Raw genomic sequence first — 27038 nt, 5'->3', positions numbered from 1 at the left:
CAGTTTATTCTTCTGCTGTTTCTAACATCTAACAAAATCTTTGAATGCAAAGGATACATTTTGGTCGTATTTAAATATTTATTAAGAAAAACTTTGAAGGCATTTTGAATTCACATGATGTAAATAATGCATATTTATTTTAGCTAAATACTCTTTTTTTTTAGATGATGAAGAGATGATGGGACCTGAGTCAGACAGCCAAATGGGACATTCACAGGAAACTACTCTTCCAACTTTGAGTGGGACCCATGTCGATGATGATATGTTCCATGAAGATACTGATGACTCTCAGAAACCAGAAGAGATAGAAAAACAGCCAGGAGAGGAAAAGCTTCCCTCAGTACCTGAATCAGAAACCCCTGAAGAGCATGAAGAACCTGAGGAACTTCCCTTGTTTATCATCCCCTCAAAAGAAAGCGATGCTGATAAGACAACCTCAAAGCCAACAATTAAAGAAACAGAGGAACCTGAGAAACTTGAGGAGAAACCAACAGTGACACCCTTAGAAGATACACATGAATCTACATCAAAACAGGAGGCTGAGGTAACAGAGATCCCTAAAGGTGACAGTGACATTTCCTATGATGAAGTCTCAGCTGAGGAGCATGAAGAAGATGAACAAACTACTGAAGTGCCACACTCTGGTTTAAAGGATGACTATGCAACCACAATAGAAAGCATTTCAGAGCAAGAAGAAACAACTCCTGCTATTCCTGAAATTCATGAACCTGAGATAACAACAAGTCATGCTCATGGCTATCCTCAATCAACTACTGGACCACACCATGGTGTAGAAAGTCAGACTGAGGAGGCTATGCATACCACTCTAGATGCTGACAGAATAGTATTTTTGGATGAAGATGATAAGAAAGAGAGACCACCATGGGATATCTATGGCATGCATAAACCTAAGCCAGATAAGCCCAAAGAGCCAGAAAATGTTGACAAGGAACAAGAAGGTGGCACACACACACCAGAGGAGGAAGAAGAGCAACATGCTGAGGTAGATGTAAGACCAACCACTCCAGCTGAGAAACCAGAACTTGGTCAAACAGAAACCGGAGAAGATGAAAAGCCTGAGCATGAAGATGGTGGCCTACACATGCATGAAGAAGATGCAGGACATGTTGATGAAGAAGGAAAACCTACAACTCTGAAACCAGAAATAATTGAGTCAGATGGAGAAGGCGAGGAAGAGAAGCCAGAACATGAAGAAGGTGGCCAACAAATACCTGAAGAGGGTGTAGAACACATAGATGAAGGAGAAAAGCCAACCACTCCAGCTGTGAAACCAGAAATAATTGAGTCAGATGAGGAAGGCGAGGAAGAGAAGCCAGAACATGGAGAAGGTGGCCCACAAATACCTGAAGAGGGTGCAGAACACATAGATGAAGGAGAAAAGCCAACCACTCCAGCTGTGAAACCAGAAAGTATTGAATCAGATGAGGAAGGCGAGGAAGAGAAGCCAGAACATGGAGAAGGTGGCCCACAAATACCTGAAGAGGGTGCAGAACATGTAGATGAAGAAGAAAAACCAACCACTCCAGCTGTGAAACCAGAAATAATTGAGTCAGATGAGGAAGGCGAGGAAGAGAAGCCAGAACATGGAGAAGGTGGCCCACAAATACCTGAAGAGGGTGTAGAACACATAGATGAAGGAGAAAACCCAACCACTCCAGCTGTGAAACCAGAAATAATTGAGTCAGATCATGAAGAAGGTGGCTCACAAGTACCTGAGGAGGGAGCAGAACACATAGATGAAGGAGAAAAGCCAACCACTCCAGCTGTGAAACCAGAAAGTATTGAGTCAGATGAGGAAGGCGAGGAAGAGAAGCCAGAACATGGAGAAGGTGGCCCACAAATACCAGAAGAGGGTGCAGAACACATTGATGAAGGAGAAAAGCCAACCACTCCAGCTGTGAAACCAGAAAGTATTGAGTCAGATGAGGAAGGCGAGGAAGAGAAGCCAGAACATGGAGAAGGTGGCCCACAAGTACCTGAGGAGGGAGCAGAACACATAGATGAAGGAGAAAAGCCAACCACTCCAGCTGTGAAACCAGAAATAATTGAGTCAGATGAGGAAGGCGAGGAAGAGAAGCCAGAACATGGAGAAGGTGGCCCACAAGTACCTGAGGAGGGAGCAGAACACATTGATGAAGGAGAAAAGCCAACCACTCCAGCTGTGAAACCAGAAAGTATTGAATCAGATGAGGAAGGCGAGGAAGAGAAGCCAGAACATGGAGAAGGTGGCCCACAAATACCAGAAGAGGGTGCAGAACACATTGATGAAGGAGAAAAGCCAACCACTCCAGCTGTGAAACCAGAAAGTATTGAGTCAGATGAGGAAGGCGAGGAAGAGAAGCCAGAACATGGAGAAGGTGGCCCACAAGTACCTGAGGAGGGAGCAGAACACATAGATGAAGGAGAAAAGCCAACCACTCCAGCTGTGAAACCAGAAATAATTGAGTCAGATGAGGAAGGCGAGGAAGAGAAGCCAGAACATGGAGAAGGTGGCCCACAAATGCCTGAAGAGGGTGTAGAACACATAGATGAAGGAGAAAACCCAACCACTCCAGCTGTGAAACCAGAAAGTATTGAATCAGATGAGGAAGGCGAGGAAGAGAAGCCAGAACATGGAGAAGGTGGCCCACAAATACCTGAAGAGGGTGCAGAACATGTAGATGAAGAAGAAAAACCAACCACTCCAGTTGTAAAACCAGAAAGTATTGAGTCAGATGAGGAAGGCGAGGAAGAGAAGCCAGAGCATGAAGAAGGTGGCTCACAAGTACCTGAGGAGGGAGCAGAACACATAGATGAAGGAGAAAAGCCAACCACTCCAGAGGCAAAACCAGAAGCTATTGAGGCAGAAGCAGAAGGGGAAGGAGAAATGCCTGAACATGAAATTTTGGTTACTGAAGGTCCGACCACCATGCAAGAAGAAGTTGAACACCATGAGCATGGAGACCACCATGAAGTTCCTGAAAATGAAACAGAAAAACCAGGTATCACAATGCCTGATTCAGAACATGTGCATGATGAATTAGAATCTCACAAGCCAGTAACTAGCATTCCTCTTGTGACTGAGACAGAGGCTGCTGAGCATGTACCAGAAAACATTGAGCATCTCTCAGGTGGTGAAGGTGATAAAGAACAGCAGGGAGGAGATCATTCAAAGGTTACAGAAAGTGTTGAAACAGTAACTGAAGTTAGCAAATTCACATCTGGAGAGGAAACAGAGCATCATTTGGTGTCTGGTGAAGTTACTGAAGCACCATACACTCAAAAACCATATGCTGAAGAACATCATGACAGCGAGGAAGAAAAATTGGCTGAAGTGACAACACAGTCAGAATTGCATGAAATTGAAGCAGATGATGATATAACTGGAGATGTAGAGCATCATGGAAAACCAATTGGCACCACTGAAGCAGAAAATACACCACAAGAGTTTGGAAGTGAAGAAGAACAAAAGGAAAGTGAAACAGAGAAAACAAGTGAAGAAGTGCCTACTCCTGAGAAGATACCAGAGCATTCCGATGAAGAAATTGAGCACATGCCAGGAGAAAGTGAAGAACACCCTGATTTAGATACTTCATTTGAGCCAACTACCAGGAAACCATTAGAAACTGGAATTGAAGATGGTTTTGATGGTGAATTTGAATCACATACTGAAAAGGAAACAATAACCCACAGGCCCATCCAAGAAATAACTGAAGGATTAAAGCACACATCAGAGATAGAAGCTGAACGTACAACTATTCCCAGCATTGTTACTGATGAACCATTGAAGTCACCATCAGAGACTGAGGAAATTGATGAAATGAATGGAAGTGAAGATGGCCAGCATTCTGAAGAAGCAGGGGAAACAGTTTCCAGGAAACCAGGTACAACAGAATCAGATATCAAGCATATATCTGAAGAAGTTGAATATATAACTCCATCTATCACAGTCCCTGAAACATCATCGGAAATACCCGAATCAGGAAGTGAAGATGCAATTACTGAAAAGGTGGAGAGCGTAGAGACAACTTCGGAGGAACATGAAATCAAAGAACCTGAGTCCAACATTAGTGTTGAAGATGAACAAGTAATAGCACATACAACAGAATCTTCTGAAGAAATTGATAGTCATACACACAAAGATGAAACCATTTCTGAAAAGCCAACTTATCAGCAAGGAAGTGAAGAGCAGGATAAAGAGCCAATCACCAAAGAACCTGTTATGATGGTAACTGAAGAAATAAAGCACTCTGAAGAGGAAATTGAAGACCATTCAGTTTCAGGTGTTGTCACAGTTACTCCTTTTGGAGAAGAAGAGGCTGTAACTGAAGACAAGACTGAAGAAAAGACTGATAAACCAGATGCTGTTCACCCTGAAATTAGTAAGCCAACGACAGATTCAGAGGAAACTGTTTCAGTTTCAGCTGGAATTACAGAAGTACCAGCAGAACATGAGTATAATAAAGAGGAACATTTGACAACTGAAGCTCCAGGCCCAGAAATAATTGAGCATGTTTCTGAGGGAGAGCACAAAGATGATCTGGATGAGTCAACAGTAAAATCTGAATATGAGCATCCTTCAGAGGAGGCACATACAGCTTCATCTATTGTAACTGTTCAGCCAACAGCTCAAGTCCATGTTGATGAAGATGAAAAAGTTGTAACACATGAAGAAGGAGAACCTATAGAGACAGCTTCAGAAGAGCCTGAGAATCAAGTCCTTTACCACACAGATATGCCAGCAGTTTCTCTGCCTGAAAGTGATGACCACAAAGTGGATGAGAAGGATAAGGAAACTGGAGGTGAAGTAACTGCACATCCTGAAATTGAAGTTCCCACCGAAGAAGAAATATCTTCAGAGAAGGAAGATGAATCCACTGATAAGCAGTATACAACTATTGCCGCCGACAAGGAAGAGCATCATATTCCTGAGGGTGTATATGATCACACTGTTTCAAGCATCACAACTAAGGAACCACTTGCTTCCACTAGTCACGAGGATATTACTGAACGACTCACCGATAAACCATTCTATGAGGCAGTGACAACTGAAGCTACTCATCCAGCCCATCATACTATGTCACCAGAAGAGCATTCTACTTATATTTTCCATGAAGGTCAACAATCAACAGAATCACCCCACTTTGTTCATAAAGAAACTAGCAGCTCACATATAGACAAACAAGAGGAGACAACACCTTACACAGTGCATGGTAAACCAACAGAATCCACATCATACACCGAGGAAAGCACTCCCGAAGAGGAAGATGCTCATAAGCCTCATCACACTGTAAGACCACTCCCTGAGATCATAATGAAACCAGTCACCTCCACCACTGAACATTCTCTTACCACCCAGGAGAGTACTCAGGTACCTATAGAAGATGACCAACAGGTGCTGGAAGAAGATCAACAAGTCATAGAAGATGATCAGAAGGTTGTTCCTCCTGAGATACCAGAAAATACATCTGATAAGGTTACAGGAACAGAAGGAGAAATTGAGCATGGAGCCTATGTACCTCCATCACAACATCCAGGAACAACCCATGGCCAGTATCTTCCTCCACCATTTGGTGGGTCTTATCTGCCTCCTCACCATGGTGGAAGCTCATACCTCCCACCTGAAGATGGAGAAGATGATCTCTCATTCTATGGTGATGATGAGGATGAAGAAGAAGAAGAGGATGATGGTGTTTACAGTGGACCAGGCACATGTCGACATGCAGGAAAAGTTTACCTATCAGCACAGCAGGTACCGCGAAGGGATCCATGTGACTTCTGCTTCTGCTTCAGAGGGGATGTAATTTGCTTGCAACAGTCATGCCCACCACCAATTAGGGGATGCCGTAGGGAGCCAATCCCTGGATTCTGCTGTCCGAGGTATGAGTGCCCAGTAACAATGGAGATTCGAGAAAGAGGTGCAAGGAATGTTTCATCTCCACCTACAACAACAACTACCACCACCACCACTACAACCACCACTACAGAAGTACCCAGCTATGTGATGGCACAGCGTGGTTGCCGAGTGGATGGACAGTTCTATGGAATCGATGAAAATATCCCTACGTCATCTGGTCCATGTCTACTGTGCAAGTGAGTACTCAATAGTTTTCATTAGCATGTTATAATGGGTTTTAGCAAAAGTGAAAATCTACATACTTTCTTAAAAGAGTATGAAAATGGTAATTTAAAGCAATAAGTCCTGAAAATTGGAAAAATTTGTGAGACAATATATAATCATTGTATAACTTAATTTAGAAAGTAAACAAATGTTTATTTTTCTAATGTATTCAAGGATTGCCAAATTGAAAAGATTTTTACCCATTTATTCAAGAATAAAAGGTAAAATATTAGACACTGTACCTTAAGTTTATGAATTGGAAATTCCTTGAAAGTCATTAATCATTTTTGTCTAATAGAATGAATTGATTTTGTGATTAAAATACTATTTTACAAATATACTTGAAGCAATCTTTGACATATGTTGGCAATAACTACTAATTAAAGACATTTATTTAAATGATTCCTGATTTTCATGACATATCAACTTGATTTCATCAGTTGTGATGGAATAATTAATGAACACGATTCATTACTGCTTTTCCACCTCTAGGCCTAACTTCTTCATTAAACATTAAGCTCTTTGACAAATTCCCAGAAACTGCAGGAGATGCCACGACAGTAATTTTTAAAAGAGTCATCCGCTAAATATGCATTAGGATGCAACAATTTCAGAGTGTAAAAATCATTCACCTTGACCAGGATTCGAACCCAAATCCCTCTATATCCACTAAAGGCTAGAGCAACCAGGATTCGAACCCAGATGCTTCAGCGTTTGGGTTTGAAATCTGGTCAAGGTAAATGATTTTTAAACTCTGAAATTGTCGCATTAAGCTCTTTATTAGTACCCATTAATTATCAAGAAGGGGTAATAGCTAGTATACAATTAATATGGTAAAATGGACCAAAGCAATAGTGGCAACAGGCATGATTCAAAAAAGTTTATTATTGGCCATGTCTTTAAATGAGCATATAGTGATCGAATCACTATTTCTGCGACTTACTCTATGATATGACAGGGATGGTAGATATAATTTAGGCATGCACATGGAGGCTTTACTGAAGTTTTCTGTGGAACACTAAGTCATACTTGCAACATATCTAAAATATACACTTTAAAAAAGAAGGGAATAATATATTTATTTTTAAATGCTGCTTACCAACCCATAAGAATGTATTCACTTCCTAATAAATGCATTCGTATGGGTGGGTAACAGTCTTATCATTAGTCCAGAAGCAATTTTTCTTTTGAAATAATTCCTAATTGAATATTTTATAGGTGTGGAGCCAATGGCACTATGACGTGTGATCCAAAGCCATGTCAACCTGAGCCCATGATTCAAATGATGTTGGAAGCAGCACAAACTAAGTCTCAACGAAGACGGAGGAGGAAGAGGAGCGTTAGAAGTTGAAAGCCCAACAGTATAAGACTTCTGATGCTAAAAATTCATTCCCTTTGACAATAAAGGGACTGCATAACTACTGCCACGGTGCTCCATTGAAACTCCCCTTGTAATGTATATTTTTGAGTTACAACGTAAAACAAGTGGAGTGTCATCAAACGAAAATGGAGTTGAATGAAAATGAAAAAGGACATTAGGTAATTGGAATGGAGACATTGTGCAAAGGAAGGTCTTGTCATTTGTTGAACCTCACATTTGCCAATGCTGGGAGCATAGTGGTCATGCAGGTTTCAAAAAAATAAGTTACTGAAACTTGCTGTGCAGTGATTCTTACTTTGTAAAATTGTGTTCACGGTGCTCACAAAGCTGCAGGATAAAGTGTATTGAGAAGTGGATTTCTTTTGTGAGCTAAAGATCCACTCTCTGCCTCTCTGTAATGCCCCACCCGATTGATTTGACGAGTAGAAATGAAACATGTTCTGGATAGTAGGCTTTTTTTTTATAATATGGCCAGATATGAAATCGAACATTTCTGCTCCTTGAACGTTTGGGTGACTGGACAATCAGGAGAAAGGGAAGGAAGGGACGTTTTTGTGACCTCCGTCCAGTTCCATTACAGAATTATCTGTGAAATATTATCCTGAAATATTTATACAATTGTAATTATGTGACAATGCTAGCAAGTTTGATTTTAATTGAATCGTGTTTTGATCGATTGTCATAATTTGCTCCTTTATTTTATAATTTTTTACCCATTATTCTGTGTGTGTGTGAATTTTTGTACTGAAATGCTGGTTTTCTTCCCCAACAAATAAAGAAAATTCATTTTATAATCATCTATGAATTACTGAAAAGTTACTATGTTGAGTATATGGACACATGAAAATCAAAATTTTTTTAACTGTTCCAAATATGATATTACCCTTTCGTAAATCTTCATAGAAATAATGGAGCCTGAAAACATATTTCCAGGTGAAGTAGCGGAAAATGAAACACTTGAAAGTTTGCCTTCTTAAATGGAAGCAGCATGTGTATGTTAAACAACAGAATCTCCAGGGTTGGCTGCCCCTGGGGATGAATCCCTCAAAGGGCGGGGGTTTTGTTTTCCCAGTAGTAATATGGCCAAAATAGAAACAAATGGCAAAACAAATCAAAGATTTGAAGGTTCTATGTTATAAACTACTCTGTTTTTTTGCTGAGATATTAATATTGAGAGGGTAAAAATAATAGAAAAAGGCTGGGGTTTACAGGGCACCCTTCATCAATTAATTTCTTTACTTCCAAACTTCCTTAAATTACGATTAAAGATGCAACGTTTTGAGATTTTGAGAGAGTTAAGAGAATAAGAAGTACTGTTTTGAAGAATGCAGATATAGGGTCCTCCCTTGTAATAAAATCCACCCCCTCTCAAAATGGTGTAGCCACCACACTGGAACCCCCCCTCCCCCCAGTGGGAGAGAGCCACTCCTCTGGGCAACCACCCCCTGTCCTCCCCCTCCTCCTGAAAATTATAGAGCCAGATAGCATTGTGCTGTATGGAAAACCTGCCAGCGCTGCCTCAAAAGTATTTTCTAGCTTCTTCATAGCAGCACCATATTTATTGCATAAAAAGTCAAATTAATTCTTAGAAGCACATAGAAAATGCATAATATTTGTGCAAATCGCCTTTTTATACGGGAAATTATCTTATTGTAAAGTTTTAGTAAATGGCCCAGTATTAACAGGTCATACTTTTAGCAATACGTTTTGTTCAGGGAGAGATGATTTACCTGACAAAGTAAATAAGTTTTCTATACCACGAATTGCTAAACCCCTTTTGTATCTCTGCAACCTGTCTCTGCCAAAAGGTACTTTTCCATCATGCCTGAAGTTAAGCGGAGTTATACCAATCCACAAAAAGGGCGATATGAGCGATATAGGAAACTACAGACAAATAAGTTTGACCTGGTTTTTCTAAAATTTTTGAAAAGGTTATTTTAAAACGTATTGTAAACTACTTAGAAAAACATTCTGTTTTTCCAACGAATAACATGGTTTTAAGAAAGGTAAATCAACATCTGCAGCACTCTATGCATTCATTACAAACGTACTACATGCTAAGGACAAAGAGTATCTATCCCAGGGGATATGCCTTGATCTTACTAAGGCCTTTGACACTGTTAATTTTGAGATTTTGTTGAGCATATTAAAAAACTGTGGTATTTTCGGCATCTCAAATAAATGGCTCAGATCATATCTTCAAGGAATATATCAAGTAGTTAAACTATCCCATCTTAATGAATTTACAAATCACAAAGCGAACTACCAATCAGTTGAAAAAGAGGATACAACAGGTATTCCCAATGGCTCTATCCAGGGTCCTTTGCTATTTTTACAACAAATAAATGATATGCCAGATTGTACCTTTGATGGCAAATCCATTCTTTTTGCTGATGATACTACTATTCTAATGAATGCCAAAACCAATCCTGAACTACAACAAAAAGTAGACTCCACAGTAATTTGCCTTAAAAATTGGTTTCAAAACTACTTACTACCAATAAATGTACAGCAGACAGTAAGCTTACATTTCGGCAAAAATCCATCACTGTCAGTTAAACTTTATGATAAGGACCTAATTTTTTCTAACAGTGCAAATTTCTTGGGTGTTCAGATTGAATTATCCCTAATATGGTCTAGACAACTTAAATCTAAGCTTAATAAAACTCTCTTTCCGCTGAGATATTTCTTTTTCAACACTAGTTTAAATAACCTAAAATGTCTTATTCATTCAAATTTTCAATTCCGATTATCACATGGCATTATATTCTGGGGTGGCTCAACCCATAGCCAAAAGATTTTTAAAGTTGAGAAACAGGCCATAAGAGCTATCTTAAACTTACCTCTCAGACACTCCTACAGGCCTTATTTTCATGAGCTGCAAATTGTGCCACTGGCTGCTCTTTATGTATACAATCTAATCTTAATTGTTAAGGATAACAAGCATACAAGTCTTGTATATATAAACAAAATCTAATATCCATCATCATGATACATGTACCAAGCTTGATATATACATTGAGAGTAAATTGTCTAATTTGAGTGGTCAATGACCATACCACCAAGGAGCCAAATTTTTTATCCTGCCTCCTTCAGATTTGAAAGCATCTCCTTCAAATATTTTCAAGCATAATCTGAAAGCATACCTGCTTATTAAACCTTTTTTACTCTCTGGATGAATTTAGTGCATTATATAAAGAAAAGTCTAAAATGTGTTTTGTTGAATATTCCTATGTAATATATAGACTACAGCCTTGACATGGTGCATTCTGATTACCCCAGAGCTGTGCTGGCAGGAACAATTATCATTTATTATGACACCCATGCCAGATAGATTGAAGGTTAGGAATCAGACAAAAGGTAGTCCACGCAGCGTATATTTCTCAGTAAGGCAGCTGAAAAAGGCATCTGACCCAAGTGGGCCAGCCATTATAGTGTCACGTTAAAAACACCATTGAGGAAGGCAACTGGAAACCACCTCAATTATTATTCCCAAGACTTTTATGATGGACAGTGCAGAGAAAATCAGTCCTGGCTACTAGGGGACTCGGCCCAATCGGCCATGTGTCATGCCCAGCAGTGGAAGAGGCAAGGCTTCTGCGGTCGTCATCTCACAAAAACCTTGCAGAGAAAAACTGACGGCAGCAGGACAGAAGATGCAGAAAAAGAAGACTGCATTAGTTAGAATAGGAACTTGAAATGTTATGACAATGTTTAGGACAGAAAAATTAGTTGAATATAAAGCAAGAGATGGGAAGACGAAATATAGATATTTTAGGTCTATGCGAGGCGAGATGGAAGTATAGCTGGGATTACTGGAGTGATAGTTCATTAAATGAAGAACACAATGCATTTTCCCACTGTTCTTTATTTTGGTACTACTAGTTTCAACACTTAGGTACCATCATCAGGTGCCTACAGGAGTGATAGTTATAGAATAATATACAACAAAGGGGTCAAGAGCTAACGAGAGGTTGCCATGATATTGAATTAAGAGGTAAGAAGAGGTCAACGTAGAGCAAGCAATGGATAGAATATTATTTGTAGAGGTAAGAGCAGAACCAATAAGCTTGGTCATTGTGCAGGTATACATGCCACCAAACAATCCTAAAGAGAAAGAAGTCAATAGGGTATATGAACAGTTAGAGGGCACAATTGCGTGTGATCTGGCAGGGAAACATTTGATACTGATGGGGGATTGGAATGTGATGGTAGGCAAAGGAAGAGATGGTGATGAGTAGGGGAATTATGGTTTAGGTATGAGGAATGATGGCGGGGAGAAAGCAATTGAATTCTGCAGGATAAAGGAGTTGGTCATCACCAATACTTGGTTTACACACGACAAAAGGTGTAGGTATACATGGAAAATGCCAGGTGATACAGAAAGGCATAAGTTATTATGATTAGGCACAAATTTAGGAAGTGTGATAAACATGCACCGGTTCCCAGGAGCAGATGAGGGCTCTGATCACAATTTAGTACTCATGAAGTGTAGCATCCAAATCACAAAGAAGCAGGGGTGGTGGGTTAGAAAATGGAATTTAGAAGCACTAACTGGATTGACAGGGAGTAGGTTAAAAATCGTGAGAGAAGGAAAAGAGCTGAGTATTATCAAGGAAGTACATCGAAAATGGGATATCAAAACCCACAAAAGAAATTAGGGAACTGTTAATAGAAAAGGGCAAGGAAACCATGGATCATGGATGAGATGATTAGAAAGATGGACAAGAGAAGGAAATGGAAGAATGTAAACACAGATTTAGGCAGAAGGAAGTATAAAGAGTTAAATAATAGATTGAGACAAGCAACAAATAAAGCAAAAGAAGCTTCAAGGAGGAAAACGCAGAGCGAGGATATGGAAAGTTCACAGAGGAAGCGTAAAAAATTGATGTACCCTACAAGAAGGTGGGAATTAAGAAGAGAAGATCTATGTTAACAGTTTGAGATAAGTTGGGTGAGATTATATTTGGCACAGAAAAGACCTAAGAGAGATGGAAGGAACTCTATGGTAAAGGACCTAGGCCAACAAGGTTAGACATAGAAAGAGAATATGACTTAGATTAAGTCAGCTTAGGTCCAGGCATACTTGATGATGTGAGAGAAGGGCTTTTTCTTTAAGGCTCTGATTCATGTGAAAGTTTATCTAGAAACTTACCAGTTAAGATCTCACATCCATAGCTACACCACAAAGGGTAAAGCGAATCTAAATACTGTTTATCGTAGGTTGTCATCTAATTACAAACATTTCATGATATGAACATACAACTGCAAAACTGTCTGCCTAGTCAAGTTGAAATTGGACTGTATCCAGAGTTTCAAGAATACGGTACGGTCAGTTGCTCATCCACTTTACTCATATGATGAATTCTTTTGTGATAATCTTCATCACATTTAAGAACTAATGTTTATATATTAAGTAATATTTATATCGATGACATTTAATATGGTTGTAACAGTTTTCAAAATGAATGAACAGTTATTATTATTAAGGGAGATGAAATAAAATAAGGCCGCGGGGGTAGAAAATATTCCTGCAGAACCACTAAAAGGTTTAGGAGAATGTGGTAGCAAGAGTCTATATGGACTGATTCATAGAATAGTCTGGAAGACTTTGTGAGATCAGTGTTAGTTCTTATCCCAAAAAACGTAAAGGCTATTTCATTTGAGGACTACAGAACAATACGTTTAATTTCCCATGCAGCTAAAGCGATTCTCAGGATCATCAATAAAACGATAGAGAGTAGGGCAAATGATTACTTAGGGGATGATCAGTTTGGGTTTAGGAAGGGGAGAGGTATGTGTGATGCCATTGCAGTAATGAGATTATTAATCGAGAGGAATATAGAACACAACCAGGAGGTATTTGCCTGTTTCTTAGATTTCGAAAAAGCGTTTGATAGAATGAATTGGGAAAAACTAACGAGTGTATTGCAGAAAATAGGAATAGATTGGAGGGAAAGGATGCTAATCCGCAACCTGTACATGTCTCATACTGCTCAGGTGAGAGTGGGAAACAGGGAGTCCGGATGGGCAGTGTTAGGAAGATGTGTAAGGCAGGGTTGCTCATTATCACCATTGCTGTTCAACCTGTAGTAGTAGTAGTAGTTTTAAGGGGAGGCGACCGACAGCTAAGATCATTTGCGCCATAGGGGATGGACAGGAAAGGATGAAGGGTGGAGAGAAACCCGGCGTCGGCATTAGCCTGCTCTTTACGAAAGGCGCCAAGGGGTCCGCAGTTTAACGTCCCATCCGACGGACGGCGTACTCACTCAAAGTGCCCTCCACAAAGCACCTCAAGTAGGGATCGAGATACCTCTGAAAAATATTTAACACCGCCGGGATTTGAACCCGCGCCCTCAGGGTGGGAAGCCAGTACGTTAGCCCCCGCACCATCTCGATCCCCTGTTCAACCTGTATGTAGAGGAAATGATTAAAGAGGCATGGGAAGAACTGGAGATAGGAATGAAAGTGGGCGGGGAATTCATAAAATCAGTTAGGTTTGCTTATTACCATGCTCTAGTTTGTCAGTCAGATAAAGAGTTGCAAGCATTGCTGAGTGAATTGGAAATTCAGTGTGATAAATATGGGATGAGAATCAACATAAATAAAACAAAGGTTATACAATTTCCCAGACAGACAAAAGCTAAGCTTAATATTAAAATAGGAGGGTAAAAACTAGAACAGGGGTAACGGTTTACGTATCTCGGCAGTGTTTTTGAACAAAATTGGCAAAGTAGTCAGGAAGTAAGAAGTATTGCACGAGGCAAAGAGGTTTTTACAAGGTGGAGGGAGTTGATGACAGGGATGTTGAGTAAGGATGTTAAAAAAAGGCTTGCCTAACTATGATATGGAGCGTAGTTATGTAAGGCACGGAAAGGTGGTCACTGAAGCAGGATGAAAGATGTAAATTGGAGGGTTTTGGAAATGTGGGTGTGGAAAAGGATGGAGATGGTGAAGAGGACAGAAAGGAAAACAAATAAGGAAGTGCTTGGTGGGGTAGGCGAGGAGTGGGGTTTGTTGGGAGAAATCCTATGGAGGCAGGAAAAATGGATGAAGGGCATATTGATCAGCAGTGGGATGTTGAAGACTGTGATAGAGAGGAGAATGTTCGGCAAACAAGGAAGGGGAAGGATTAGGAAAGGGGTGTTGGACAGTGAAGGGAGGAAGAAAGTACACAGAGATGAAGAGGGGCTTGTTTTAGATTGGGGTATTGGGTAGTCTTTTGTAAGTAGAAACAAAATATTTGTGTCCATCTAAAAACCTACCTTAACATTAACATCATACAGAAAAATGTTATTTACATTATTATTAGGTAATCTACGTGGTGTGGGAACAAACTTTCTCTGTAAGTAAAGTTATTCAGATTTCCAGATGACAAAAAGCTGAATTTCTGAGTCATGAGGAACACATAGATTAAGGCAAAAAAGTTCTAATCTGAGTGTTGCACCAGGATGGATAAATTCGAGGATACACAAGGACTGTGACAAAACTGTAATATTGTCACATGACTTTGGCCAAGAAGTCTTGATTGGCTGTAACAGCTTTGAGTGTACATGGATCTAGGAAGAATCCCACAATGGTTTTATTGTCATAATATCACACCCAGGGTGAGGCATTTAAAATGGCATACATTAATATCTTAAAAACAAAGGGAGATATGGAAAAATACATCAGATAATGTTGGTAGGGCCCTGATAGGGAATTAATGTGGCGCCAAGATACTTACAATAGGCTGGGTCACAAGGGCTAGTGGTTCTAGACAACCCCTAAACATACTTTTAAAAACATATTCCTATAAGCAATGTTGAAAATTATGTTAACCCACCTATAAAGATGTGTGGTTCAAGTCCTGGTCAAGAAAACTATCTTATGCTTGTGATGTGCCCAATTCCACCTTCTGTATAATTACTGTTTTTGTCTTTTTTATGTGTTCCTATCCCTTTTGCTTGAATCTTTATCCATGAGAATGAATATGTGTTTGCCATGTGTGTGTGTATATATATATATATATATATATATATATATATATATATATATATATGTAGATCATGGTAGTCCAGGGTTTGGACTACTGACCAGAGGGGGTGGGTTTGATTCCCAGGCAAGCCTCTCTTGGCACCCTAAGCTCCCAAGCTTTGTGATTTTTCCGGTTCCAGAGCTTCCTGGGAAACCATAGATGGCACAGGGAAAGGCACTGCCCCCCCCCCCTAATGTGTGAATTTCACATGCTGTTGGGCTTAGTACCGGGTGAACTCTACCATCACCTACCGATCTGACCTTCAGGTTGATTACTGTGTTTATATATATATATATATATATATATATATATATATATATATATATATATATATTACAGTACTTATATGGAGCATGACATATTACACCAAGATTTTCTTCCACATATATTCCTTTTTAAAGATTTTCCATTTTTCTTGGTCAGCTAATTTACCTTCAATAATGAATTTAAAATTATATTATTATACAGTAGTACTCAAAAAGAAATTGGTGGAAATAAGAAACTGTATCAAATATAGGGTTGGTTATTTCATGTTCATCAATATATTTTTTAGCCAAAATTAAATTAATCATTATTTAACAAATAAAAAAGTCATTGATACCTTTTTCTTTAATTAGTAAACTATTAAGCTAGTGATACAGAGAGATCCACAGTTTTCTTAATTCTTCTTTTGACAAATGGGTCTGCCATTTTCATAATTTAACAAGAAGAGTGGTTATTAAATCAAAATGACCATTCCCTACATTTTCTGCTTAAATAGGTATTCAGTTAACTTAATATTTGCAATTCTAACACCACATCCTTTACCAGCTCACCACAGAGAGAATATAAATGAACTGTTAAGTAGCCATCTGTGATAAATTCAATCACTGAAATGAGTAGGGCAGAAATGTCAAAGAGTTAAATAAAAGTATAAAAATGAAGAAGCTTAAGCTTTTAAACACTCATGAAGGCATTTATGCAATAGCACACTGAAAATAGCACAAACTCAATCCTCTGTCAGATTATTATCAGCAGCCTGACAAAATGCACATATTCAGAATATTTTTGTGATGGGCCAAATCTCATCCCTTGGCTCTAACACAATAGTAAAATATTAACAATGATATTCAGCTAAAAAGCACCTTTGAATCTGTGTGAGCTCAACTAATTTCATACATTACAATAGTAAATATAAAAAAAAATTGTAAATGACCTTTGATAATACAAATAATGCAATTTTGTGCATTCAAACATTAATGTGCAGTATGATAGAGAGCTCTATTCACCAAAAGTTTATTGTATCTCATCCTTCACATCTGTCCTGAGGCTTACTTTTTCAACACTTTTTTTATTATGACCTTGTGGAACACGACACAGAACTATTTACAATTTTCTTCTCGATATGCACACATATTCACAATTCTCAACAGCAGAGTTTTTTTTTACATTGTTTACATGCATTCCAATTAGCAGTGTAGAGTGCACATGCAATTATTTCACTTCTGGCCCGTGGCTAAGGCACATTTGATTTTTAGGTAACAAATAGGAACATGAAAACATGGACTAATTTTTCATACAACACTTTAACTACGGTAGCTGATATACAATCACTTCTTCAGATGTGGTTCTGGAAAAGGAAAACTAATCCTCATCCTTGAATCGGCGGTAAATCGATTGGACATATGTGAAAACACACTTCCAATCTGGTTTGCGCATCATAACCATGTCTTCCACATCCAAAAGTGGAGCAATTCCAGCTTTATCACTGAAATAAACAAAAATAACAGCATTTTAACATTTTTAATGTCCACATTAAAAACCAACAGCATAAAATATATAGGTAAAACTACATGTGTTATGCCTAGCAAGCTTGTATTTTTTTAGACTTAACTGCACCTTAAAGATGACACTTTTTACTGCTCATGAAATATGTATTTTTAACAGTTCTGTAAATTTTGACTTCATGCAAAATAATTGACAATGCCAAAGTAAAACAACCGTTCAGAAAAAATAATATATTTAATTCACAAAAGTGGCTAACATGGTTTTAATTTAAACAGTGAGTACAAACAGTTCCACAACCACCCCCTCTCCTAGGTGGTAGATGTCTCCCTATGAGTGGCATGAGATGGATGAAATGGTAGTTTTTTTCTTTTCTTTCACAGAGTAAAATATTGTAAATATGTTCCAACTCCTTTTAACTATAAGCATCACTACAGCCAGATTCTGCATGACAATATTTCCCGCTAAATGTAAAGAATTTTAAAATTTCACAAAATTATTTCAATTGCAAATTGAAATAATTTCTGCTACTGTAAGTAAAATATTTCAACAAATGCATTCATAATAAATCTATTAAATTTATGTGTGTAAACACCTACTGTAAGTTATAATATTTTACTCTGTGATAGCATCAACAGAATAGAACTTACTGCAATTTATTAACTCATTTATGAATTAGGTTCCCATATTTATATATTGGAAATATGGCATAGATAATAGAAAAGGGTACTTACTCAGCTACTTGGAAAGCAAGCTCAAAGTTCTTGCGTCGTTCCTCTGGACGTAAAGTGTCATAATCAAAAGCTTCAGGACAGAAATGATGGATGAGTGCACAGAAGGCCAGGCCGTTGCTCCAGCTGGTTGAGAAGTTTTCTATTTGGATATTCTGTTTGAAATTGAAATATTACATGAATAAGTATTTTATGAAGATGATTCACAATTTTACAACACAGAGGTTTTCAAGACTACGATGCATTTCCCTTTAAATATTATTTCACCAATATTTCAAAATTTTATATTTTTATTCAAATGGAGCAATACTAAAAATTCAAACATTTTTTATAATGATAATTAAATGAGCCTCATTGCCCCAATGCAATGCTATGAGATCTAAACGCCAGGAAAAATGGTTGTAATTAAGCAAAATAACTGCTGTCAGTATTTTGTACTTAAGAAACAGTATGATAAGACAAACATATGTACATTGAGGCAGCAAGGGAAGTGAAATTTTATTTATTATTCCAGTAATTTTTATTTATATTTACATAATTAATTAATCTGTCAAACCTAAATAGATTAAGTAAGATTTATGGGAATTCTTTCTAAAAACTTTTGTGAATAGTAAGGTGCAGGTTATACTTTTTGACTTGCAAAATTACTTATTTATATTAAGGTTGTAACGTGTGCAGGTGCCAAAAATATGGGGTCTTGTTATTAAAAAAATTTGACTTACTTCAACACCATAATTCAGGTAATGCAATCATGAATTTTATTGCTTTTTTGGATGCATGCATGTGTAAATAATTAATACTGGGAATAATTAAATGAGTGCAAGATCTTACTAAGCTCCTTCAGAGCCATAATTCATGTAAAGTTTTAATAAATTTCCTGAGGTCAATTAATCATTAACTCCACACAGTTTCACTAAATATTTTCTCAAGAGTTTAAGAATATCAAACATTACAACAGATATAAAAACATGCTCTCTTTCATTGAACAAAGTTGAAATAGGTAGATTAAAGGTTCTTTGATTAGGAGAATTTAAATAATGCATTAATAGGAACACCATTACTGCATGCTCAAAAAAATCACTCTGCCTGGATGTAGGATGGAGAGTGGTGTGTTTCAGGAATCACTGCAGCCTTACCTTAAAACTATGTTGTCACCAGCTAAAGCCATTTGTATTCTTTTACAATAGGTACCATGCAACATCAATTCAAAATACTTATTACATACATCCTACACCAAATGACACAAAATAAAGACACAACCCTTTGATTCATAAATATTATCAATCTGGCATACAAATAAAAGTTTTTAACCTATCACACTCAAAAACAGTTTTCTACATGGTAAAAAAGTTAGATGAAAATCAAATTGAACTTCATCTGAGAAGCTGGGGGAAAATAAATCTAGGTTAATAATTGAAAACCAATCAAAATGCAATTTCACCAACAAATTCTGTGACAGTATAACTCAAAAGGTTTGATTGTCCATTAGTGATTTGTCAATAGAGGTTTTGAATCATTGGGTTAAATATGAAAGGCTCAATGAGTTAGTTGAAAATGATTAAAAAATTGTTAAAGTTCACAGATTGCTTCACATAGAAATTAAGATGTAGACTCATTCATTGCCTATTAATGTATGCACCCATTCACACTGTTACTGACTTTTTATTACAATTCTGTGTTAGGAATAAAAACATTTTTTATACCTATGCTAAACAGTTTATGTAGCTGACATTTCCACGGCAGTTCTACATTTAAGTCTATAAAACAATCTATTTCTTCCACAACAGTGCCAAAAAGCTCTACGAAGAGATGTTATTCTAATAATCATACCAATGAAATTGTTTGTCTTTATTACAGCACAAAAGCCAAGCAAGATATCTCTCAAGCAGGCTCTCACGATTGGCAAACAAAGAGAATTCGCTCATTAACAGGGAAAACAAGCAAGCATTCAGGAAATTTGAAGCAGCAAGCAAGTTGCCACACCAAGGAATGGTTCAGGCTGGGAAAAATTTCAGTCACAGGGAAGGAGAGGGTAGGAGGGTATCTGTCTGTCCACCGTGATTGGTTGGTTGTCCATCAGTCTCTGTACCTTATACTCCTTGGTCTTCATCTGACACCAATAGAGGAGCTTGTCCTTCACTCCGGACGCACTCCTGCTCAGCTGAGGGTCGGTGAATTTAAAGAGAGGACCGGTGCCTCCTGGGGACTTTGGGGAGCTGAAGACAATGCATTGCATTTGTCAGAGGAGGAGGATGAGATGGCAGTTAGTTTATGGGATAGGTGAGAATGAGAGGGTAAACAGAGTCTGGGATTAACAGGTGAGCAAGTGGCATTTCATGTTTTGGAAGGCAACTACCTATTAGCTCCAGTGATTCTCAACCACAAGTTGTTGCCATTAATGCTACTAATGAAGTTATCCACTGTCTAGAAATTCCTGATATACTATGTGAACAATGCAATGTTTAAATGAGGTGCTGGGTGAAGAAAGTTGGAGAGGAGTTGAGAGATGATATGATATTCATCTAGAATTCACTGCAGTCTCAATAGAATTTGAAAAATGCTGAGAGCAATGTGATAATCAATGGTAATTTGATTAAAAGTGCTTTAATGACTACACTCCTGTTACACTATACGAAACTTCTTAATCAATTGCTGAAAAGGATTCATTTTGTCTTAGCCATCATGGCCAAGACAAAATGAATCCTTTGTCTACAGCTTTCCTGTAAGATTCACAATGCATATATTTAATAAAGATAGCAAGGCAGAAAAGGAAGCATATCAAGCTCTAGAGACTCAGCTCAGCGGCAGATCTAAGAGGATCGCAGAGAATAAATCATATTCCATTTTTCCTTGAAATGAAAATTGGGAGTAGATATAAATTTCAATGCAAATACCTAATGCAAAAATTGCTTGTTTTGTATTTTACATTCTAAAAAAACAGCTAGTAATTCATAACTAAAATCAACAGTGTCATCTATGAAATACATACAAAGCCTCACATCCAGCAACATATTACAGGAATTTGAAGCCAGATACATAAGGTAGGTAGGAAGATTAAATGTATGGTATAAAACTGTTTTCTGCATTAATGTTAATCATTTAAAACATATATGGATATTCATTTAAAAATAAATAAATTTACCTGAAAACAATCTTTATGTCTGAAATTTAAAAACTGTGCTGAAATTGTGTATCAAATGAGGAAATTTTGTTTTTTTTCAACCACTATAAATAACTCCTATATGAATACTAAGCATTGCTTGGTGCAGATGAGCATAGAATTTGCCTTGGGTAATGTGCTTGCCTATAATTATTTACATTAATCATGGAATATCTATTAACCAAGCAATTCCATTTGGAGGGAAGGAAGGGAACACCCTATAATATTTTCTATTTATTTACTTGACAAGTGAATTGATACAGCTATCCTGATCTTGACAATCGTGCTCAATTTGACCTCTAGCTATTCCATTGTTGAAGTTTAGTCATGGCTGTGAAAGTATTTTTATGGGGTTTTCGTCACCAAAATGACAATATGAATATTCAGGAACAATAGTAAACCTGAAACTAAATGCTAAAAATGAACTTATATACTACAAATGTGCAAATGAATTGTCATAGAGCAGTGCATAGTGCAGTGGCATAGCTCAGAGTAAATAATAAAGCAGCTACTCTGAGAATAATTCCCCTGAACACCCCAAGCCTATGTTAGCAAATCTTCCAAATATATGTATATGTAAGCATCTACCTAACTTATAATTCCCCTAATTAATGTATCGAGTGCATACTCTAGCAGTATTTGAGAGTAAATTTATGCAGGAATAACAAATTCTTAAGTTTTTTTAGCAGATGAATTCATGACATCATAATTTTATTTTGTTTGATATGGATTGAAAAAATCATTCTGTGGTGTAACTGGCACAAAGGCAGTGTAGTGTGATTGCCCAAATAGAATGATTTGAATAAAAAGGATTAATTAGGTCGAGTATTAACATTTTTCCATTGAATAGTGCATTATATCTACTTGCAGCACCTTTGTAGCTTTATATGTCTCCTCTACTAGCTAATATGACTAGTGATAAACGTATCTGATTTTCACCATTATTTAAATAATTATTTAATATGTTTTAATTATCACATTTGAGTCATTTTGCAAATTCTTGGTATTTGTAAAATGGTGAATGTCAGCAAACAAAGAGTTTGCAACAAACTTCATTATAAATTTGCAATATTTTGATGGAAACTCACCGAAACAAGACTTTGGCAATAATTATTTGGTGCCAAGTCTAATGGTGATTTAAGCATCTTCAATAGAGATGTATGTCCATTGCCAACTGCTATTCATATAATATGGTGTAATCACATTTTAAAACTGAATGCAATCATCCTCAGGGCCCATATGAGAAAAGATAGTATTTTATAGTCATGTTGAAAAAAGATTGGTATTGTTGAATACTGTTGAATGTGATGAAATGTTAAGCATTGACTCTCCCAGTGTAAAAAATCAGTGTCACTACAATCATAGAAGGTTTTACAGATTTAAGATCAATTAGAGGTCATGAGAGCAATTTTTGAAGTGGCAACATAATCCATGAGAAACTAATTAAGGGTGCAAACAAAAATCTATGGACAAAATTCTGCATATTTTCAAGTTTTCCAGACCAAAAGTTGTAATTTTTCCAGGTTTTTTTCCCACAATTTATAATACGTGAAAAATCATTAAACTGTAATAAAAATATTGCATTTTTCAAAAAGAGCCCATATTCCAATGAGAACTCATTTCTCCATAAAAAGAAGTTACTACAGGTATTTACTCATTTAAAGCCGTGAAAAGTTGTTTTACATTATAAGAAACATTCATAAGGTTAATAAATTAAAGAAGGTGAATTTATTGTAAGCTCTGGACATGGTTTTTCAAACAAAAACAGGGTAGGGCAAATGAGAGGGAAGCATAATCCATAATAGCATTGGAATCACTGCTAATTTGCTGGCACAAAGGCAAAAACAAGTCACAAAAATGTTTTGAAATTTCTAGGAGATTTCGATGAGATTTTCAAAGAATGGCAAAATCAATAGCATTTTCAAAATTTTCCAGTCACATGGCTACTCTGTTTCAAGGGTAGAGAAGTTAGTGAAAGTTTAATTGCTACCTTCTGAGTTGGCTTAAGTAGAATATGAGGAAGAAATTCAAGGTGCCATTTATGAACGATTCATCTGCATGGAATCATATGAGTTACCTAAATAATATGTCATAAATACAAAAGTCAAAATGAATGAGAATTTCTAGATGAACAAGAACAGTTTCATCTAAGAACATTGACAATCATGATATTCATCAAGTGAGTTATTTTCCAAGAATGATAGAGAACAGCAAGAATATGGAGAATTTATGAGAAAAGAACCATATGAACTAAGGAAAGTATTGTGATTTTAAACACCATTAAAAAGTATTTTGATTCAAAAAATTTTGATACAAGTAGGTAATACTTTCAGGTAGGTAATGCTTAGTCTAGAAACCTGGATATATCTCATTGTTGACTCGTGATCGGAATAAATTTATTAGTACTAGCATGAGAAGTTGACCAGAAAATGCATGGGTAAACTTTATGATGAATAATTTATGGAAGAGCTGAAAGCCCTTTTGATTTCAAAACACGAAAAAATAGCAAGAATACATATTAACTAAATATTTTTTGGCAAATAAAAAGAGCAGGATATAAAATATTCCATGTCAGAATTGTTTATTATATTCCTAGTTGCATTCCTTTTGGCTAAGCTACATGGAAGTTGCCCCTTCATTATTATTTTAGTCAGTCCCTATATATTTCTCCTTGTTAATGAAAGGGGCCTATTGTGTAGTCAAAATAGCACTTTGAGGACAGCTTCTGATCAGCATAGGATTGTTGAGATTGATTTACTTCTGCACTTCCAAGGGAGAGTTTCAAATAGAGCTTTACTGACTGGTAAATTGGCCAAAACTAATTTCTTTTAAAGCAAATTTAGGAGGCTATTTAGTAGCACTTCCACAAATGTTCTGGAATTCCCTTAATTTCTCTTAGGTAACCCTTTTCTCATTTGTTTCCTTTTATTTCTCAAAATCTTAGCTTTGATAGTCAATTTAGTAGGTGGTGTTGGGGTATATTTAATCTAAATTGTAGTATAGTGATTGATAGAACATTTTATCCTGCCTGCTTTTTTCCTGATTCTGTTGGGTTTGCATCTTTTTAGAAATCATAATGTATCTATTTGCCTCTACCTTCTCTTTTCATTCATTTACATGCCGGAACAGTAAGCATATATTTTTAACCTTGCTTTAAGTTTTGAGATAGAACTTCCATATCATTATTTTAATAATAACTTTCCCCAATCTGCATAACCTCTTAAAATTCTTGGATATATTAGGTTATAAAGAATATACCTATATTTAATATATTGAAATGAAATGAAATAATTTACTTTGTAATTCAATTAATGTTAAAGTAAATTCAAGTGATCAAACTATGTCATTTCATTTCAATATCTTATGCAAATTCCATAAATTTACGCCTGAGACAAAAAAACCTATATTTATGTTGTCCACTTTCATAATGACATTACATGGGCACTTTCTGCTTACCCCTCTCCAATGATTTTTCAACTCCAATATTTTGAAATAGATTCTTGGGTAGACGAGGTATTGTGCATGGGAAGAAGTTTCAAATTTTAGTACACATGCACTGGACTTCAGATATATGGCTGTCAATAAAGTTGTCTTAAAAAAGTTTATTTAGTTTGTTATCATAAAATAAAGATTTAATTCCTCAGAATAACCCATACATGCTTTGATTTGGTAAATTCTACTATCAATGCATATTGTATGGTGAAAATATTTAAAAACATACAAAGGAACTGTGGTTGAGAATCATTGGTTACAGTGAAGGATATATTAACCTCCCTGCTTGATGCAAGGCATACATTGAAATAATGCATTTAATCTATTAAGCTAAATTAAGCTTGGCTAACCTCAACCATTGAGGCATGCAATTACAGGTAAATTTGATAAAACTATTCATCTTTTAATACAATTGTGTATGCTGAAGATAATTAATTACTATTAAAATGTTCAGGGTCATTAAATAATTTTTAAATATTTATTTTGAATTTTATCAATAATTAAGTTTAGGCATGGAAAAGTTTTGCTCAAACTAATTTCACTCTAGCCTTCCAGTATTATCACACATAGCATGTTTATTCCAGTAATATTTCACTTAACTCATGAGGGGTTGAATAATTACAAAAACACATAACAATGCATAAGAAAGTAAACTAAGAATGATATTTCAGAGCAATAAATTAAATTAAATAGCATAGAGCACTAACAAAATCAAATTTACCTGTACTTGTACTGCATTTTGAGGCAAAAATTGAAGCTGAATTGATTTTCTATGATTATGTAAATGAAGTAATTGGTTACACTATTGTGGAATATTTATGATAAATTAATCAACTCATGTTATATCTATACCAAATGTCAGCTGTTTCCAAGCCCACATTCCTTGACCATGAGGAATTTTTGAGTACAGTGTTTCAGAGAAATAAACATGGAGAAAAGCTTCCGTAAAATAACTGAGTCATGACAAACAAATATTGCAGTTAATTCTATACAACAAATCATTATTGGTTGTTATGAAATGTTTTAATCCCCATTGTCATATATTAGAGATACATTGGTTATAAAGGTGAAATTGGTAAGAAGTGAGTGCCCAACATAATAAGCTGATAACACTCAAAAAACCACTGATCTAAATGTCTTAATCCCAACTGAGTGGGGATAACTGGGCGGGTCTGTCTTATAATTGATTTATTTCTCTGTTTTATAAGAAATAAACTTGGATAAAATTCCAGAAGAGTGAGCACCAATTAAGGCAATAGCATTCTAGCATTGACAACCACAAATGCAGTTGGACATGACCTCTGGCATATAAAAGAAAATATGAACTGGCATTAAGCAAGGCATGTAATGCCATAGCTACTGGTATATAAAAAGCAACAAGTACACTGGTATGCATATTGACTATCATTTCTCCACAATAAGTATGACGGACATACATAATCTTTGTGAAAACTGAAAATGTTCTCACAATTTTCACAATTGAAATTGGAATTATATTGAGCTAAAAAATGTACTCACTTAGGTGCTGAGCTGGCATTCTGCTCATCAAGCTGCTTAAACTTGGCAAAAGGAGACATCGTCTTGGATGGGGGAGCTGTTTGTAAATTTGGGAAGGTCAATGTTAAGGTAAGCACACAAACAAATCAGATAAAACAGGAAAAGAATAATTCCAATCTTTTCTCCAGCATGTAAGACATACAAAAATCATAACAAATAATAAATTTGAATGTTTTCCATTAATTGGTCATCAAAGAACCAACATTCATGTTTTTTTTAATATGGGTAATCAATGCAACCCACGTATGGTGTACTCTTATGACTAAAACCTAGAAAGAGGGTTTCTACTTTGTTAATGTCGATGTGAGTATTCATCTTAGTTTTGAATGACCACTGTTTAATGGATTTGGAAATACTACAAATGTAGTAAATTGAGACAAATGTGATAAGAAAAATATACAGTTGCAAATAAATCAGAGTATGAAGAGGCAAATAAAAAAAAATGTGAACATTGTAATTGTCAAAATAAAAATGTAATACTACTTATGTTAAACTATTTTCATTGCACACTTCAAGAATATTTGCCAACATTTTCAAATAAGTTCTTAAGAATAGTTGAAAAAACTTAAGGAGTTATTTTTTTGAGCATAGTTTATGTATACTAGGCACTTAAAGTACTCTGATTTAGTGTATGGAATAATGAAATTAAATTCTTTTCTTGTACAATAATATGGACTATTTTATCTCCATTACTCTAGACATAGTGACGATAGTCTGAAGATATTAGAAAATGATTTTTGAAATATACTATACATGCAAGTAACATCCATTGAAACATCAGGGCCAAAATTTAAGAGCATTAAAAATGCCTATAT

The 27038-nt window shown here is 36.4% G+C and overlaps 2 protein-coding genes across 2 annotated transcripts in view; one reads left to right on the top strand and one right to left on the bottom strand.

Annotated features, from left to right (window-relative positions):
* Positions 1-8261, top strand: part of LOC139692212 (titin-like) — a 43216-nt gene extending 34955 nt beyond the window's left edge. The window contains exons 11-12 of the mRNA XM_071590277.1: positions 165-6093; positions 7340-8261. Of these exons, the coding sequence (XP_071446378.1) occupies positions 165-6093; positions 7340-7472 (6062 nt within the window). The 3' untranslated portion in view covers positions 7473-8261. The remainder of the gene's footprint in view (positions 1-164; positions 6094-7339) is intronic.
* Positions 8262-16110: 7849 nt separating this feature from the next.
* LOC139692210 (serine/arginine repetitive matrix protein 2-like) overlaps positions 16111-27038 on the bottom strand; it is a 372759-nt gene continuing 361831 nt past the window's right edge. The window contains exons 25-28 of the mRNA XM_071590276.1: positions 26185-26260; positions 20104-20230; positions 18018-18169; positions 16111-17266 (exon numbers count right to left, since the gene is read on the bottom strand). Of these exons, the coding sequence (XP_071446377.1) occupies positions 17143-17266; positions 18018-18169; positions 20104-20230; positions 26185-26260 (479 nt within the window). The 3' untranslated portion in view covers positions 16111-17142. The remainder of the gene's footprint in view (positions 17267-18017; positions 18170-20103; positions 20231-26184; positions 26261-27038) is intronic.

This window comes from Hetaerina americana, unplaced genomic scaffold (assembly GCF_022747635.1).
Source record: "Hetaerina americana unplaced genomic scaffold, ioHetAmer1.1.p SCAF_4, whole genome shotgun sequence".
NCBI classification, from domain to species: domain Eukaryota; kingdom Metazoa; phylum Arthropoda; class Insecta; order Odonata; family Calopterygidae; genus Hetaerina; species Hetaerina americana.
Note: the sequence above shows the minus strand (reverse complement) of the source record. Positions and strands in the feature narration are given on the sequence as shown.